Genomic DNA, 17500 nt, shown 5'->3' with positions numbered 1-17500 from the left:
AAAATTCAATGCAGTATATATAGGAAAGATATCGTTGACGTCACCTATTGTCATTAATGCGCCAACCAGAGCCTCATTGGCTGTCGAAAGAAAGGGTTTTTTTTTTGTTCCTGCGGTTGGCATATTTGAATAACAAAAGTAATGTTTGTAAAGAGATATCTTTCCTATTGAAAAGAAAACAGTTTGCCATAATACGTTCACTTCACTCGATTGGTGATCGATACAGGAGAAACACATCTAAAGGCCTTACATTTGCAAATATCGTTTTCTTCATAATTCTTCATCGCAGTGACAAACAAGAAGGAATACGAGGCAAATTCTTGGTGTTGTTGTCAAGACAGACCGCCATCTCCCCATCTTGGAAAATTGGCGGGCAATAACTGATGAAGTCTGGGTAGAGATTGGGAAGGTTGGGAACTGGCGACTAAAACACAGGAAAAAAGACTGGGTCTCAATAACTTTAAAAATGGCGCCCATGAAGGAAGTTCATTAGCATTTCTTGGATGAATATTTAATTTCAAGTTGCCAAGCATACGGCAAGCGTATTGCGGACGTGTTCCTTTTAAATGGTTGATTGCCCGTACAATTACGTACCAAAATAATGGCTAAAAGTTACGATTACTTGTTCAAAATTTTACTGATCGGTGATTCAGGGGTCGGGAAGACATGTATTCTGTGCCGGTTTGCAAACAACGAATTTAATAGATCGCACATATCCACGATAGGTGAGCTCATAAGGAAATCTTCATTCTTGGCTCCAACATTGTTGGTATCCAGCGGGTTTCATTAGATACCTGCGTTTTTGTTTTTGTTGTTGAATATGCCTTTCTTCTTTTGCAGGAATCGATTTTAAAATGAAGACAATAGTTGTCGGAGGCAAAAGGATTAGAGTTCAAATGTGGTAAGTCTTGTTTTTTCTCTTCGTGAATTGCGCTTCTTGTCGCATATTTGTTTGGCTGGTTTCCGGTAAGTCGTCGCTGTAGAATCGGGAACGAGTGGCTTCTTATTAAATTTAGCAATTTCTACAGAAAAAAGATAATTAATGCGAATTCGAAAGTTAAGTCTGCTATCATAAACTCCTCTTCTCTGTCGAAAACGTAATGGAACGAAACTGTACACTACAATCTGTACAGAAACGCTTTGAATATATAGTTTCTTCTGGCTCGTTCTAATTAATATTCTCCCGGTACGCGCGGCGGGAACAAATCTGGATTTCGAGATTGTGCCAAAAACAAAAAGTAATTGACCTATTTAAAACATCTCAGGGACGTTTTTACTTTGTTTTTAATCTCTTAAGCGTACAATCAATATCATTTTTAGCAATACATTCAAGGTGACGTAAAGGTATCAAATTTTTGGCTGGCACCTTCGAGTAATAACCGACGTGTACATTACACACGAGTTGCGTGTTGGTAAATTATTGTCTTCCTCTTCTTGAGATTTTTTGATCATCCGTTGTAGCGGAAGAAGTTAATTCTAGCTAATAGTCAAATAAAGCACACCTACGAATTTTAACAAATTAAAGTTCCTGTTTCAATATTTGACACTCATATTCAAAGACGATATCGAGCGATAATAGATATAAGGCCCTCGCTGTCTTTATAATATATTTTTTTCATCTCCAGGCCAAGTACACTACAATTCGATATTATCAATTAAACTTAACGTAGCGAAAAGTTTGCGGTAAATTTAAACATTTCGCTACGTTTTTGGGTACGAGCCTTTTTTGTCATTGTGCAATTTTGGTGCCTTCCGTATCAGTTGAAATATTTTTTCCTTAGAGGACATGGCCGAAAATAGCACTATTTGCTACCTCGAAGAAGGTCAAATATTTCTCTGGCAGAAGATCATCTGTTTTTAGATCTTTACTGTATTTCCGAGTGTTGACCCTGGAATACACCGAATCATCTATAAAAAGAGGATGTGAAAATTCTTCAATGACATTTTTTTCCTTTGGCAAAGTCAACAAATGCCACCAGGCATCTATAGTGCCGCGTGTTTTTGCCGTGGGCAAAATAGTTTTCTCAAATAAATCTTTTTAGAATGATTCAAATTAGGATTATAAATGTATTTAACTTATAGTTTTCTTCTTTTCTTCGGTTTAAACCCTCCTAATTCTAGAAAGTATCTGCTCCTCTTTCAAAGGAAGCAACGTGTAGTGGAAAAACTTTCACAAGCATGTTCTCTGAGTATCTAATTTATATCTTTAATTAAATTTGTTCTTTAATCTTTCTTTCAACTTTTGGCTGAAAATCTTGCTTACTCAAAAGAAAAAAAAACATTGTATCTAATCGTTCATGTTATGGATGTCTTTTATTCCTGTTCTTTGTATTTGAATAGCCAATATTATCTGCAGCGTGTCTAAAACCATTTTTTTTTTAAGCCATTGACACCTCAAACGCCGTAAAATCATCTGGCATTAGACAGAGTAAAATCTGTGAAGTCTCATTCCCAGGGTCGCCTTTCACATACCGGACTAAAATGGCAGAGGACAAAAGAACCATTGTTATTTGATTAGGCCTTGCTAATTAGAAATTGTTATGTTTGCTTTGTTTCTTGTTTTATGGACATTAATTATTTTAGATCCGGTATATGAAAGACCAGCCCACTCCCAGGAGTCAATTCGCTAATTAATGGAAGGGAAAACTGTCTTCTCATATCACTTAAATGGAAGGGGGTACCTGGGGTACTCCAGGGGCTAGCCAGCCAGTCCCCAGATAGAATTACCCCCATGGCAGGCAAATCCCTTCAACTCTACTCATTTGTGAGCCCCCATTCCAGGCACCCATCAATTGACACTGATTAGATCAGTAGATCTAGAAGGGAAACAAGAGGGTGGGGGTGGGGGAATGCTGAAAACAAGTGCTACAGATTGCTCAGGACTGCTGAGCTCAGCAAGAGAGTCGACCACTACAATATGCTCAAGAACACAAAGATCCAGCCACAACAATAACAACCATGCACTTACGAGACTGACTGATGACCTGAGAGATTCCCACTAAGCTCGTGGGGGCAAATTTTTTTAAAGTAACATTTAACTAAATTATAAGGAGAACTCTTTTGAGTGCTTTTTTTTTTTACTTCCCATCACAACTTGCACTCCCATGTCTGGCCAGTAAAGTAGTTGTTGGTGGATACAAAAGGATGTTAATTATCCTTACATGTAACTAATTTTCACTAAGACTTTTAAACTTATCACTTAGACCGCAAGGCCCACCTTTAACCAATAGGCTTTTCAACCGCTTGTTTTTATTATGCAAATTCGCATTGCTTATCTAGCAATCTAATCGGACGAATTTCAGCTTTGGTGGAATTTTTTAATATATGAAGATTACCTGTTATAGGTGGGCCTTTAACACTTGGCACTTTAGACTTAGAATTAAACTATCCAAAACCCTGGTTCAGATATTTGAAAGCCCAAGACTCTCCAATATTGCATTGAATAACTTCTGCCTATACACTGATTTTTTTTAGTAAAGTCAGTCGATAGTTAAAGGGGTAGGTCACACAATTTTAGGCAATTTCAGCACTGATTGAATGGTCATAGAATTACCTAAAATATCAAAATAACTGTTCAAAACTATAGAAGAACTCTAACAAAACACAGGGAAGCCAAGAAGGGACATGGATGGACAAAACTGGAGAGGATTGAAATGGATTGAATTTGGGCAAATTTGAAAAACGTCGGCCCACCTTTTTTCAAATTTATATCAGTCGATATCAAAATGTCATTTGCACAGCTGGGAAATCATTCTCAGTTGTTATGTGGCCATGATTTTGCAAATAAAAGAGTCTTGCTCTGCCAATTTGATGTTTAGAGCTCATAATTAACAAAATTTAACAAAATTACCTAAAACAGCGTGACCTAGCCCCTTTAATGTTAGAACATGTGATGATTATTAAATTGTATTTCATTTCACTCAGGGATACAGCTGGTCAAGAAAGATATGAAACAATCACTACACAATACTACAGACGAGCACAGGTACTTAACTAAGAAGTTATAAAAAAAATGCAGTTTTTGATCCTTATGTCAAATTTGTGAAAACAATACCTGGCTACTAAGATCTCAATGTGCTTATTTTGACCATAATTCAAATATTCAAAGACAACCGAGCCTTTGTAAGGTAAGGGTCCAGCCAATTTGCAAACCAAGCAAGTCATGTAAGCAACATGTGCACTGATAGGGCAATGTTAAATCAGTTTTTCTCAAACTAAGAATGTTAAGTCTAAGTTAATCCTAAGGGGAAATTAGGGTTAGGTTTGCTAGGGTTGATTTTGGCCATCATTATTTTTAGCTATTTATTTTACGGCTTGCTGGCTTGCTTTACAACCTGCAAGGCATGTGGAGAATAAGTGGAATGCAAACTAAGTCATGTTTAGGATAAGGTAATTCGCACACGAGCTGTAGGGGCCGCTTACAACATAGCTTATCCTAGTTTCAGTATTGATACTCCTTCCTGAATGGGATACTAGTCCATCATCACAAGGTTGCCTCCATTTATATATAAGCCAGTACCCATGTATCCATAGCCAAGTTTCTTGTCCAAGGAAACAACAGGTTACAGAGCTAGGCTTCAAACCAATAATTCATCCCTGAGGTTAAGAGTTGGAAGCACTGACCATTACACCACTGTAAAAGCTCAGGTTTTGTTAGTTTTAGCTGCTTAGAAAACAATTTTTGGTACCAGTAGCAACCTTGCATATTATCCAATAATAATATTGTCACTTAGTCACAAGAGAAAAGAAACTGTGTTCAATTAATTCAATGAACCCTAAATGACTTAAACCAGTACTGCACAACATTTAGAACTCAGGGGTTGAATAAAATTTGAAACTGGCAGCTGGTTTGAGAAGAGTTGGCGACTTGTCACTACATGTATATTCCGACTCATGGTCAAAGTGAATTTTAATATCAGATTTGAAAGAATCTGTCTTTAATTACTTCAATGTAGGGAAAAAAGTTGCCAAATTATATGATTGAAGTACTTATTTTCTCCGTTGTCTGGCATTTTCTGTGACAACGATCCAAACTGCAGTTTCGGCAACAGAAAGGTCAAAATAACTTAACTATCAGTGGTCAGCTGCAGGATGACAACAGAGTTTTATTATTATTCATTCAGTGAATGTCGAAAGAATTTAAAACTTTGTAGGTTCGTTTCGAAAACTCACAATGGTCAGTTGACACCGCTCTTCAATTCAAATGTTCTGGTAAGTTGATCACAGAAATTAAATATTCATTTTATCGTCTGTCTATTGTTTCGTGGAACAATGAACATCAACTCTACGACACAAGTTTGCATAACAAAAGAAAAAACGCGCATCAAATGCGCGTTTGGAAACGCGCATTTAAAAACGCGTGTGCGCAAAAAACGCGGGTGCGTTTTGCATCTGCGTAGGACGCATATTTCTGGTCTGCACTGTATATTCCGACTCATGGTCAAAGTGAATTTTAATATCAGATTTGAAAGAATCTGTCTTTAATTACTTCAATGTAGGGAAAAAAGTTGCCAAATTATATGATTGAAGTACTTAGCTGACACTTTTTGTTGGCTGTCAGTACTAATACTGAAACCAATGAGGACTCTTTTTAGGATTCCATTGCTTTTTCCTTGAATTCATATTTAATGTTTTTTCTGTAGGCAGATGATCTTGGTCGAGGCATTGATGTGATTGGATATGTTACCTTGTATTTAAAACAACAATTTGCTTGCTTTCTCAGGGAATAATCTTAGTGTATGATATCACAAGACAGGAAACATTCCAGAACATTAGAAAATGGCTCAGATATGTTGATGAGGTAAGTGGTGCACGGAATTTTAAATCATTAGACCTGTTCAAGAAATAAAAGAATAAAATTTGGCCAACCAGCTTTCTCGGTAAATTACTGATACCGGTAAATCATAATTAATGATTGTTATTATTAAAATATTTATAATAAATTATTAATCATCAATATATTGAAACAATAATTATAAATGTTACATGCTTTTTAAGTAATAATTTAATGAAAAAACTTTTATTTTGAAATTCAGCATGCAAACAACAATGTTCAAAGATTACTACTAGCAAACAAATGTGATGCTGAAGATGATAGAACAGTGTGGAAAGACCAAGGCGCCAGGGTTGGTATCACAAATAACTTGTCTATCAGCTGAACCATTCAAGTTGTTGGGCCTGTCAAACTTTTTGTTCACATCGTGATTGCAATAAATTTAATTAAAAGTGATTTATTTTAATTATGGTAAAGCTTGTTATGGTGCATTCTAGTAAATGCACCGAGTGAGGGCATTTTAAACTCACTTTTTTAATTAATTAATCAGTCATATCATTGATGTCAAAGCTCACAGCATGATGGATATCCACCTTAGACTTGGTTTCTCTTGTCTAAGAGAATATTTGTTTAAAATTAACCGTTGTGCATCGCCTATTTGCGAGTGCGGTCTTGAATCTGAATTGATGAAACACTTCTTTTTGGTTTGCCCCAGGTATGCCACTCAACATAATGCCCTCCTTGCCTCTGCTGCTAGTATTTTCGGTGAAACGTGGTCATCGAACAGCGATTCTAGGAAAATTAATTTTTTATTGTACGGCGTTAAATCTTTAAATTATGATATCAACTAAATGCTTTATTTCGTGAAGTCCAGAGTTTTATAATCAATAATCGCTTTTCGATTGCCACTGTTTGACTGTTGAATTAATATATTTCTAGTCATGTAACTTTTAATTAGTACAAATTGCTTTTCGTTGGCCACTGTCTGTTTGTTAAATTAATATACCTTTAGTGGTGTCAATTTTGTTGTTGTAATCTTGTGTGTTGTGTGTCTGTGTGTTTTGAGTGTTAGCCTGATTACTGTATTCTTGTGAGCCCCCTTGATAAGCCAAGGTGCTTTTGGGGCAAACAATGGTTAATGTGTTTAAATAAATATTGTTCTAATTATATCAATATTATTCCTGTGTTTGAACTTCAAAGGAAAGATTAAGATGAGCTGTCCAATTAAGGCAGATTAAAATTTGCAATGTATTTTTGTTAATCCCTTGGAAAAAAGTCATGGATACAGGATGAATACTAAACACAGGTCACAGCTTATTGTTCTTCCAATACAGAAAGTACCCTGAACATTCATTAAAGCTAACCTTTAAGGCCTAATTAGGCCTAAACAAAAGGTTTTTGGCTTAGTGTTAGCATTGGTAAATGGTTAGAGTTGTATCTGTGTAATTTGGTAAAACAATGAGACCTGTTTCTTGTGACCTGTGTTTTGTACCTGCCCTCATGGATACTGAAATGCCATTGTGCTCAAGAACAAATCACTGACTCAAATGTTGGTGGTTGATGAGAGCAGGAAAGCAGAGTACTCACTGGAGAAAATTACCTTCTAGTGAGAGCAGAGTGGAGAACCAGCAAAGTTCTGTTCATTTATGTCTAGGGTTCAACCATAATGAGGTGCACACCATTTACAAGTGATAACTGTCACAATGTCTCCCCTATTTTATTAATAATGTATCGTGTATGTCCAGCAAAACTGGCAACCATGCAGAAGACATTGTATTCCTCACCCTGCTTTTTATAATAAGTATAAATATATATAATTATAAGCAATTAAATGTTTTTGAACTAGTCCGACTCCAGAAATTCATCTTTATTCACAGCTCTGGTTTAACCATCGAGCACTTTTATAGCAGATGAAGTCTTCAGTTTTTCCACTGGCAGTCATATATAATAAATTATGTATTTTGTAAGCCACACCCCAGGTAGATAGCCAACATTTAGACCCAAAAGGAACTTTGTGTTGTCTTTCTGTATCCCTTGTTGCAAGGCTGGATGTGTGACAAAGTTACAATATTATTATTTATTCGAAAGAAAAATCCTATGATTATATACAGTAGTGTGGGTTTTGAAGCCAGAAAAATGTCTGTTTTCTTCTGATAACTGTCATATTATTATGTTATGCTCACTTCATCTATTTTCCTTTCAGTTAGCAGCAGAGAAGAACATCAAATTCTTTGAAACAAGTGCTCAGTCAAATATTAATATAGATGAGGTGAGAATAATTGACAAGACAAATAATATTGGTATTAAGGTTTTAGGAGGACTTGCTTTTTTTCGAGAGTTGATTCAAGTCAAGCTTCACATTGAAATGGGCCGACTTTTGTTCTATTACTTGTAACATGGTTTGGATTTTTTTTTCTCAAGGCCTTTACAGAAATATGTCAGCAAATTTTACATGCAATGAATGATCCAAGCAATCAGGTACTAAGCATGATTGGTTTAAAGTAAATACAGGCATATGTATAGTTCGAATCAACAAGTTTTTTGAAACGGATTTCACTATAAAAGTTAACGTTAAAAAACAACGACGTTTCGACCGTTCGACGGTCATTTTCAAGTTGAACAGTAAAAGTTTTGAATGCGTTAAAATATATGTAACCGATTACAAAAATGCTAATAAGATGCTGACCAAAACTCTAAAATATTTACATAGAAACAATACACACACACAAAAGAACAAAAAATTGCTGCATGAAGAAACGCTAAGTAAATAACTTCGCGCGTATCGAGTCACTCTGTTTGTTCAAATTTGGTTTAAGTTTGCGAATAAAAAGCATTTCAAAAATCAAGCAGTCAAGTTTACTCTGACATTTCTTTAAAATCTCGAAGTTGTTTCCAATGGAATCCGGATCCCCTCCATGCTCGTCCTTTACGTGGTAGCCGATTGTTGATCGCTTATGTTCCTCCACACGTTGATGTAGGTGTCGACTCGTGAAGCCGAGATAGTCTGTATCACACAGACCACACTTGTAATAATAAACAACGTTTTGTTGGTTTACAATTGGAGGTTTGTGTTCCTTCGGCTTGAAATTTCCTTTGATCTTTCTGCTTACATAAACAGGCTGGACGACGGCATTAATCTTTCGACTAAGATCGCTGAGTTGGTGTCTTACCACATTTGCCGATTTTTGGTCTTTGTCGATACGCGCGAAGTTATTTACTTAGCGTTTCTTCATGCAGCAATTTTTTGTTCTTTTGTGTGTGTGTATTGTTTCTATGTAAATATTTTAGAGTTTTGGTCAGCATCTTATTAGCATTTTTGTAATCGGTTACATATATTTTAACGCATTCAAAACTTTTACTGTTCAACTTGAAAATGACCGTCGAACGGTCGAAACGTCGTTGTTTTTTAACGTTAACTTTTATAGTGAAATATGTATAGTTATTTGTTATAACTTGTAACAATAATAATTAGAAGAAGAATACGATAATAATAATTTATTGTCTAACCCAGCAGTGTGGCAGTGTGACCAGTGCTTAGGACACTTGATTTTAGATCTGGAGTTCCTAGGTTCTGACCAATTGTTGAATTTTCTCCCGGTAGTCCCTGCTTCAACTTCTCGGCCGCACTTGTAAATAGTCAACTTAGTTGCCTCCAGCCAGTTGGAATCCTTAACAGTGGTTGGTGTTGTTGTTGTGTTCTGTTGTTAATATTATTGTGTTTCATTGGCCCTGAAAAGCCCCTATGTGGAGAGGTCAATTAAGTATGTATTGTACTGTATTGTTTACTGGCCCACATGTAATCAAGGTGGAAACAAGGGAGGCAACTCTTACCCTACTGATTCACTTAATGCATTGCAATTTACAAGTGCCCCACTATCTCTAAGAAATGAGAGACTGCTTGCAGTCTTTAGTAGGAAAATAAGTAGCCAACTTCTAAGTGAAGTAGCAGACGCCTTTCGTGGGCTGTTGACTGGTACTTATTAATTAAAAACCACAGGCCTATTTCAACTACCATTAGTAAATTTTCAGCTCCGACTATTACATTTCTAGCTTTTTGATTGGCTAAAAAAGTCCAACTATGAGCCAATAGTCGAAGTTTTATGTCATATGGAAAATAGTGCGCCAAGATGCTCTTTCCGGATGCTTTGTAAAATTGTGGAAATAAAAATCGGCGGCAAAACCCGGTTTGAGAATTTACTAAAACAATTATTCCATTCGCCCTTGTTGGATATGAAGTGATAATAACCAACTCGCGCTATGCACTCGTTGGTTATTTTATCACTTCATATCCAACTCGGGCTCATGGAATAATTGTTATTTATTCAGAAAATAATAATAGAAAACTGAGAATTTAACAAAGAAAAACACATTGTAATATTCCTAATTAAAATTCAATCCTTTCATTTATAGAATGGAAACTCGAGTTTGTCATCAGCCAATGGAAAAGCTGGATCAAGTGCAATTCTCCTGGACACGAAAAATGAAGTGTTACCAAGGAGTTCCTGTTGCTATTAATAATTGCTATAATTATTATTATTGACATTTATTGAAGCTTTAAAAAAGATTATGAACTATAGTTTTTGAGAAAGATTGAGTCTGTGATTTCACAAAAGCTGCAAAGCAGTTGGCTTCAAAAGTCTCTTCCAATTTCCTGCATAGTTGTTGAGTGGATGTAGAGCTTGTTCCCCCATTGATGAATAAAATCATCTGGTGTTAGTAAAATATATGAACTCCCACTCCTACATGTAGGACTCAATGGGTTTGAAAGCACCAGACAATTTATTTCCAGTTTAATAACTTTGAAAAGTGATTTTGAATAATTTTGTAAAATAAATGTGGAAATTTTTGTCCATTTTGATTGGCGAAGAGAATAAGTAACATTGTGCAGAAAAGAGGTATCAAACCAAGAATTCTTATTGGTCAGATGGCAATGGCCATGACTGCGTGATATATACACATGCGTTTTCTGGGATTTATTATGAAATCTCATCTCTAAATTTTTCCATGTATAATTATTAGCGTTATTAATAAGTAATCACATGATTTTTCTCATGCAATTTGGAGTAAATTAGCACTCAAAAGATTTTTTTTCAAAGACTACAAATTACACTAGCCCTATATTTGTTCATCTTTCAAAAAATTTACTTTTATCATATGGCCTAGCACGCTCTCTCATTGTAAAACTATTAGCAAATTTCCCTTATGATGGCCGTACGCATTAGTGTGAGCAGGGCCGGAAAAAGGCATAGGGCCCTACCAGTAGGAACATGTACTGCGCTGCGCGGTGCAATTTCAGAGGATATCATCACTTTTTAAACATCCAAGTTATTGACAGCCAGAAAAGCAAATGCAAACAACATACATGTATTAGATAAATTTCTGTGAAAATTTTTGTTATTTATTTTGTCCAAACTTCATAATATTATTCTGAGAGCTCATGAATAGTGTAAAGAGCCCATATGATAAACATCAGGAAAATGTTTGGCCCTCGGTCATGGCCAAACGCCATCACCTCGGGCCAAATATTTCCATCTGGCCTTCCCACTCAGTCAATAAGTAGATAGTATTTATTACAAATTGCACTCTAAATCATGTGATTGCCTATACTACTATTATAATTAGGCACTTCAATCATGCCAATTTGCAGATATGATAATTGAAACTGCACGAATTACAGATCAGTAGAAAGATCACTGTAAGAGAGAGATCTGGAGTGGTGACTAATATACAGTGTTAATTCAGTAATATCATTATCTTCTGTCTGAAGAATTAATTCCAAGTCAAAGTACAAACCAGGCAGAATTTTAAGCTTTAATTTAACTAGCCACGGGCTGATTCCATCATAAGAGTGCAATATTTATCTAATGGCTTACCATTACTCACATTTAAGTATCATAGCTGAATTGTATCAGACTGAATTGTATCAGAGTCAATGTTTGATTGCACTTTGGAAATAGAGCCCTCAAAGAATGGAAAGCTCAATACTCTTGTGCTGCATGTTAAATCAGCAGTGCACACACATTGCATTCTTTCAATGATGCACTGCTCAATATTTAAGTCTTTGATATCAGGTACTACAAAAGGCTTTGGATAAAAATCAAGCTAAAAATTTTGCTTGTCTGTGTGTTAAAGTAAATGCACGTTCAAAATCTGAAGAAAAAAGGAAGTAATTTTTCTATGATAGTAGCACTTTTATATTAAAGTCTTTTATATTGGGTACTTCTCGATCCAGTTCTAGCAACCTTTTGAGGATGGCAGTGGCAGACTATCAGATGAAAATTTCCACTTGAAAGGAGACTGCGAGGTCTCAAACTTACTGCTTCAACTGTAGTCCTTGGGCAGTCATGCATTAACATACCAGTAAACAAAGTTTCAAAATTCTGTGTGAATGAGATTTTTTAATGATAGGGGCACTTTTGAAATAATAACTTTTGGACTTAATCAACCAGATATTGCTAATAAACATATTAATTTATATTTAGTACAAAGCAGTGTGTTGGAAATTTATTCTTTTGAAATATTTGGCACAATACATTGTACACAATTATTTGTTGGTTTTGGTAGGTAGTTGAGCTACATAATATTATTACTCTCTCTCTTGGGCAGGATATGATTAAGCAGTAATATTAATAGCCACTCTCATCCTGAGCTTAAAGGCCTTTCTCCTGCCAGCACTGATAACCACCACCGGAATGATCTGGACCAGGAAGTTCATCAATGATGGATTTGTCTCATCCCTGCAGTCTCAACCACTTGATTTTTGTTACACAAATAACTGTAATAATGTCGTTGGTACCACAGGCTACAAAGGGGTCCTATTGCCCATTTTTCTCGCTCTCTCCTCCGCAGTAATTTCACCATTTGTGTATTTGCGATTCTACTGCACCAAGTGTGTGCAAGTGCGAATGCCACAAGGTCTTATTATCAGGTGCCCGTTGCCACCACCAACACATTTTATGCCTGTACTCACTTTGTCAGCTGATTTGCACAACATGAAGAGAAGAAAGGGTATTCCTCATGCACCCAGACGTCATCATTCTTAGTGCTGATAGAAGGAATGGCAACCTCTAAGGACAAGAATGAACTTGACCTCGAGGAGGAAAAGATTACAGCAAATACTCAATATTTCCAAGTTACCATCTGACATTTCAATTTGTGGTTAAGTGCACTGACCCTATCATTACAATATTATTTTACTGAAGTTTTAAAGCAACTTGGTAATGTCGGATAATAATTTATTTTTATTCCTGCAACTTTTTAGTAATGTAGGCCAGAATCTAAGTCATTTCCATAGTAAGCAATAGGAAAAGAAGACAAAGTGAACTGCCATGAAACAATTCTTGTACTTTAATTCATTAACAAGGACCATTTACATGATTAGTAATCTAACTTGTACAGCACTTCAGGGAGCATTTGAGTTGGGTCCCCTTCTCTTTCCGAAGCCAGTCACAACATTGACAAACCGCCTGTTGTACTGCATTCTACGCTTGGCACGGCCTGTTTTCTTCTTTTTCTTTTCCTGCTTATCGACCTGTAAAGATGATAAATCAACACAACTCAATGCAACTTGAATCCACCTCTCTATCTTGATCTTCCATTTTGCCATTACTTTGGAAGGGTTACACACAAGTCTCAAGTCTACGTTACGTATTTTCATGCTTTAAAATCAAGTTTCCTCAAACTTTGAGTCATTAGTTCCTTGGAAACTGCAACAAACTTTAACTGACAAGGAAATCAATTTGAAATACCTTGGGTGTTTGCCCCTTCACTTTTCCGGCACGAGCCAAAGAACCGTGAACCTTACCTGTGTGAAAAGGAATAGAGTAAGTTATCAACAATCATCTACATGTAAGTCAGAAATCACATATTTGATATCCCTTTCAATGTTCTTGCCAAAAGTAATAACTTTGTGGTAAAAATTCATTTTAAGAGTTTTTGTCTTTTAAATTAAAAAACTGTCACTTTTTTCGGGTAAAACGTGTGAAATTGAAATTGACATTTTAGCTGTGCTAGTGACAGCCTCCATCAGAAGGATAATGAGAGAGTGTGAACTGTGAGGTTTGTATATGTAAATAAATGACGACAAAGTCTGTGAAGCAATGAATGATTGACAGTCTATTGCTCTCTTGGGTGGTTGTCATAGTGATGGCAGTCAGAGTTTGTGTAGTTGATAAGTCTGGTCCAGGTAGAACTAAGGTGATAGGAGTCTTCCCTATTGGGACTTTTGTAGGTTTTAATGGATTCTATGATGAGTCCTGGAAGGTACTTGGGTGTCTTGGCAAGAACTTGAACAGAATCAAAATCAACGCTGTGTGAACAGGGTTGTTATAAGCGTGGTCTACCATGGCTGAAAGATAGTATTGTCCATTATATAACTGTGTGCAAGTCAACGCTGGGCAATGGGGCCGTTCCAGTTATGATCCAACGCCAGGGTACGGACGAGTAACATTCCTACTCCCGACATCGGATATTTTGTCTGAACCCTTTAAAAACCCTTTTCTACCCTTTCACTTTTTTGTTTGTGCCTTTGCAAAAATATTCCTACCAGTCGAATTACACATCCATATTGGGGTTTGGATCATAAATGGAATGTGCCACGGAGTCCATTCTGCTACTACTGTATAGATTTTGGATATTTGATAACTAAGATTACATGCATATCATAAAAACTTTGGCACCTGATAACGAAGACTTAACAACAGTCGGCAGTCAGCCATCTCTCAAGCCTTAACACTAACACGTAGCTAACTAAACTTTCAACTTTTAATATTTTCTTCGAGTGACTGTTGCTGAGTATCTCACCTCCAAGCAAACGAAGACCAACTTCGAGAGTACATAAATCTGCGACGCCACAGTCCACAAGGTTCAGTTCGTCATTCAGCGGCGTTCCGGAATAGAAGAGAACCTGCTCATCGGCGGGGAGACCCTCGGCTAAAGCAACCTCCTTCTTGATATCGAAAACACTTTCTCCACCAGTAACTTCAAAAGTATGAAGGGTTTGTCCGCGAACAAAGAGCTGCATCTTGAGTTAACTGACACCAAAATGAGCTACAATAGGTATTTGATATACAATGATGAGAATCAGTATGTGTATCCGTTTTGATGGCCTTTATATTACGAGTTTTCACTCACCTTTCTCGCCGATTACACGTGATGGTGCAACAAAATTATGGGAAAGGAAGGTTTTACAAGTGCGCACCTATTTAGCGCATGGCGTTCAGAGGATGCTGGGACAAGAGCCCACGAAACATCAGCGTTTATAGGTGTGAAGATCAAAATGGCGGCCGTCGCTACTCTGTGCAAAATGTGCAGGACCTATATTTCCACAAATATAGCGATGCACTCACAAACTGCGAAAGCAGCAGCAAAGGTTGGTACGTGTTTTACATCTTGTTTGCTATGTATTGGTTAATTGGGTTTTTATGTCCCCTTGTAACAGGTTGTTCGTAGTACACCCAAAACGCCAAAGCATCGGCACGATACTAGCAGAGTGACTTACCCTGTAAGACCAGAAAGGCTTAAAGAGATTGAAGAATCGCCAAGTGGATGGGTTCCTCCTGCTACTGGTATGGCATAGACCATGAGTTTCTCTATTTGTCCTTACATCCTTCACCCCGAACGCTTCACCCCCTCACCTCCTTGGCCCTACCCCCAGAATAGTCGACATGCCGTGCTCAGCAGCCCTGGAGTTGATGAGAGTTAACAAACCCCTACATGTGTACACAGAGTCGTTGGGTTTTGTGGTTTGAGACATTTGTTTGTTCGCTTTTTCAGTGTTCACACGGAAATAGTTAAGTCTTTTAGTTTTGATGTTTGTTGCATTTTCTGACAACAACAACAAGTTTTGTTTGTGGAGGGTGGAAAATATAGGGTTACAGGGGACAGGTACAAAGCGCAGGTCACAGGTCTCTGTTTTACCAATTCATGAAAGCTAACCTTAGGCCTAAAAACTCTTGTTTAGGTCTAATTTGGCCTAATGTTAGCTTTAATGAATGTTTGCGTTTTCTTTCTGTTTTAGTAAAACAGAGACCGGTGACCTGAGACCTGTGTTTTGTACCTGCTGGGTTACAGGTCATTGTTTCACCATAGCTGAAACAACCCAAAACCTTTACTAATTAATGCTAACATTAGGCCTAAACACTATGGCTAAGATAATGTTACGTTCAAGCCAAAGCTTAGCATTTTTGTAAAGGTTTGGGTTGTTTCAGTTATGGAAAAACAATAACCTGCAATCTGCACCCTGCACTTCAAACCATCCGGATTGTTTGTGCTCTTGATAAGTGCATGTAAGAAAAGAAAGGAAACTAAGTTGAATTATTGCCAATAGAGAAAGCAGTCAGCCACTTGGAAATAGCAAATGCTAGTTGGACTAGGTGGCTGGGCCATGCAGTTAGATCAACAGTGCTAACAAACACAAACGCACCAAAGAACTACTCAGTAGTTAAAGGGGACACTTTCTTTTAAGACTCTCTTAAAGCAAGTGTGAAGCTTTGATTTTTTTTCAGCACCATCAAAACAGGTATTAATTTCTTTTTTCTATTTTGGCTTTTTGTTGTTGTAAGCTTTTGTTTCTGGTTCCTCCTAAGCAAAGGTGCCCCTTCAACATGTTGTTTTACTGTGACAGTTATGAGCCACTTTTTCCAGTGCTTCTAAGTTGTTACCACCAATTTCACCCATAAAATCTAGCTGATAAAAGAATTGCACAAGTCAACTTCATTGCGGGCAAGATTTCACTGAACCACAATGTTAGAGTTGAGCTCACCTTTCACCCACACCTTTAGCGGCAATATTTTTAATTTCACCAATCTTAAACTGCTTCAAGTCCTCCGTAAGAGCATCTTAGCAATGATTTGTTGTGAATTTTTCCCATCTAAACCAGGGCAAGAGACTATATTATTGTAGGCAATATGCAGGATTCACATTCAAAGCATCTACAAATGCTGTGGTAACATTAACCCACTGCCACCTTAAACTCCCTAGGGCATCCCCAGTTGACAAGTAAAATCGTCTGGCATTAGACATAGTAAAATCTGTCAAGTCTCACTCCAAGGGGTCAATGGGTTAATAGGTTTACCAGTAGTCCTTAACCCATTGACTCCTGGGGCTTCACCATTGACAAGTAAACTCATCTGGCATTAGACAGAGTAAAATATGGTATTTACCTGTGTATAAGTCGACCTTTTATGGCCTCAAAAGAAGCTCCAAAAATCGCCCTCGACTTATACACGGGTCAAAGAATTTGAGCCAAGTTCCAGCTAAGTAATTTATTCAAAATTAACATAATAATGTTGTCTTGGGCATAACAAACGCAGTGGACAAAAGCCGACAAAAGACTTGAAAATAAATAACAAAATACTTCAAAATGAATGTAAGCAATTCCAGTTGAAATGAAAAAGGATATGTCCAACTCTAAATGTTGAAGATACTCACAAGCACAAATATGAAATAGACACTGGAAATTTTCGTTTTCCAAAGGCGGAAAGTTCTAAGAGGCATTTTTGTTTCTTCACAAAACGCGATTGTTCAATGGCTTAGTAACCTGGCACAATACCTCGTGTTTGCGTGCAAGCACCGTCACTCGTGTTGCATGAAAATGCTGCTTGGTAATGATTTTTTTTAATTCTTTATACAAACCTGGCTGATTTTTAAAAATGCTTTTGCAAACTTTGTATTGTTTAGTTTATGAGTTTTGTTTTGTTTTGTCATGTGAGAAATTATAAGTCAAGG

General features: G+C 36.9%; 4 protein-coding genes across 8 annotated transcripts in view; 2 read left to right on the top strand and 2 right to left on the bottom strand.

Annotated features, from left to right (window-relative positions):
* LOC137978746 (cylicin-1-like) overlaps window positions 1-385 on the bottom strand; it is a 19164-nt gene extending 18779 nt beyond the window's left edge. For all 4 annotated transcript variants that reach the window (XM_068825793.1, XM_068825796.1, XM_068825795.1 and 1 more), the window contains exon 1: window positions 251-385. In XM_068825793.1, coding sequence (XP_068681894.1) covers window positions 251-274 — 24 coding nt within the window. In that variant the 5' untranslated portion in view covers window positions 275-385. The remainder of the gene's footprint in view (window positions 1-250) is intronic.
* Window positions 386-456: 71 nt separating this feature from the next.
* On the top strand, window positions 457-12318 carry LOC137980339 (ras-related protein Rab-13-like). The gene is made up of 8 exons (XM_068827754.1): window positions 457-725; window positions 841-901; window positions 3925-3985; window positions 5723-5800; window positions 6036-6125; window positions 7977-8042; window positions 8195-8251; window positions 10184-12318. Exons 1-8 carry the CDS (start codon window positions 602-604, stop codon window positions 10286-10288), a joined length of 642 nt encoding a protein of 213 aa, XP_068683855.1. The 5' UTR covers window positions 457-601; the 3' UTR covers window positions 10289-12318.
* Window positions 12319-13097: 779 nt separating this feature from the next.
* LOC137980341 (ubiquitin-like FUBI-ribosomal protein eS30 fusion protein) lies at window positions 13098-15043 on the bottom strand. 2 transcript variants are annotated; one of them, XM_068827756.1, is made up of 4 exons: window positions 14906-15043; window positions 14576-14821; window positions 13522-13577; window positions 13098-13304 (listed from the first exon to the last, which is right to left on the bottom strand). In XM_068827756.1, the coding sequence occupies exons 2-4, from the start codon at window positions 14793-14795 to the stop codon at window positions 13176-13178; spliced, it is 405 nt and encodes a 134-aa protein (XP_068683857.1). In that variant the 5' UTR covers window positions 14796-14821; window positions 14906-15043; the 3' UTR covers window positions 13098-13175. The 2 variants fall into 2 exon arrangements, with proteins under 2 accessions (XP_068683857.1, XP_068683858.1); XM_068827757.1 differs by having other exon boundaries at window positions 14576-14805; window positions 14906-14994.
* LOC137980340 (large ribosomal subunit protein mL49-like) overlaps window positions 15024-17500 on the top strand; it is a 5558-nt gene continuing 3081 nt past the window's right edge. Inside the window, exons 1-2 of the mRNA XM_068827755.1 lie at window positions 15024-15143; window positions 15213-15339. Of these exons, the coding sequence (XP_068683856.1) occupies window positions 15051-15143; window positions 15213-15339 (220 nt within the window). The 5' untranslated portion in view covers window positions 15024-15050. The remainder of the gene's footprint in view (window positions 15144-15212; window positions 15340-17500) is intronic.

The sequence above is a fragment of the Montipora foliosa genome, chromosome 12 (assembly GCF_036669935.1).
Source record: "Montipora foliosa isolate CH-2021 chromosome 12, ASM3666993v2, whole genome shotgun sequence".
NCBI classification, from domain to species: Eukaryota; Metazoa; Cnidaria; class Anthozoa; order Scleractinia; family Acroporidae; genus Montipora; species Montipora foliosa.
Note: the sequence above shows the minus strand (reverse complement) of the source record. Positions and strands in the feature narration are given on the sequence as shown.

Coding starts and splice junctions, on each gene's coding strand:
- LOC137980339 (XM_068827754.1), top strand. CDS start 602: ATGGCTAAAAGTTACGATTACTTGTTCAAAATTTTACTGATCGGTGAT. Junction 726..840: donor ATCGCACATATCCACGATAG/GTGAGCTCATAA, acceptor CTTCTTTTGCAG/GAATCGATTTTAAAATGAAG. Junction 3,986..5,722: donor AATACTACAGACGAGCACAG/GTACTTAACTAA, acceptor TTGCTTTCTCAG/GGAATAATCTTAGTGTATGA.
- LOC137980341 (XM_068827756.1), bottom strand. CDS start 14,795: ATGCAGCTCTTTGTTCGCGGACAAACCCTTCATACTTTTGAAGTTACT. Junction 13,578..14,575: donor TGGTCTTCGTTTGCTTGGAG/GTGAGATACTCA, acceptor CTTTTCACACAG/GTAAGGTTCACGGTTCTTTG. Junction 13,305..13,521: donor TGAAGGGGCAAACACCCAAG/GTATTTCAAATT, acceptor TCATCTTTACAG/GTCGATAAGCAGGAAAAGAA.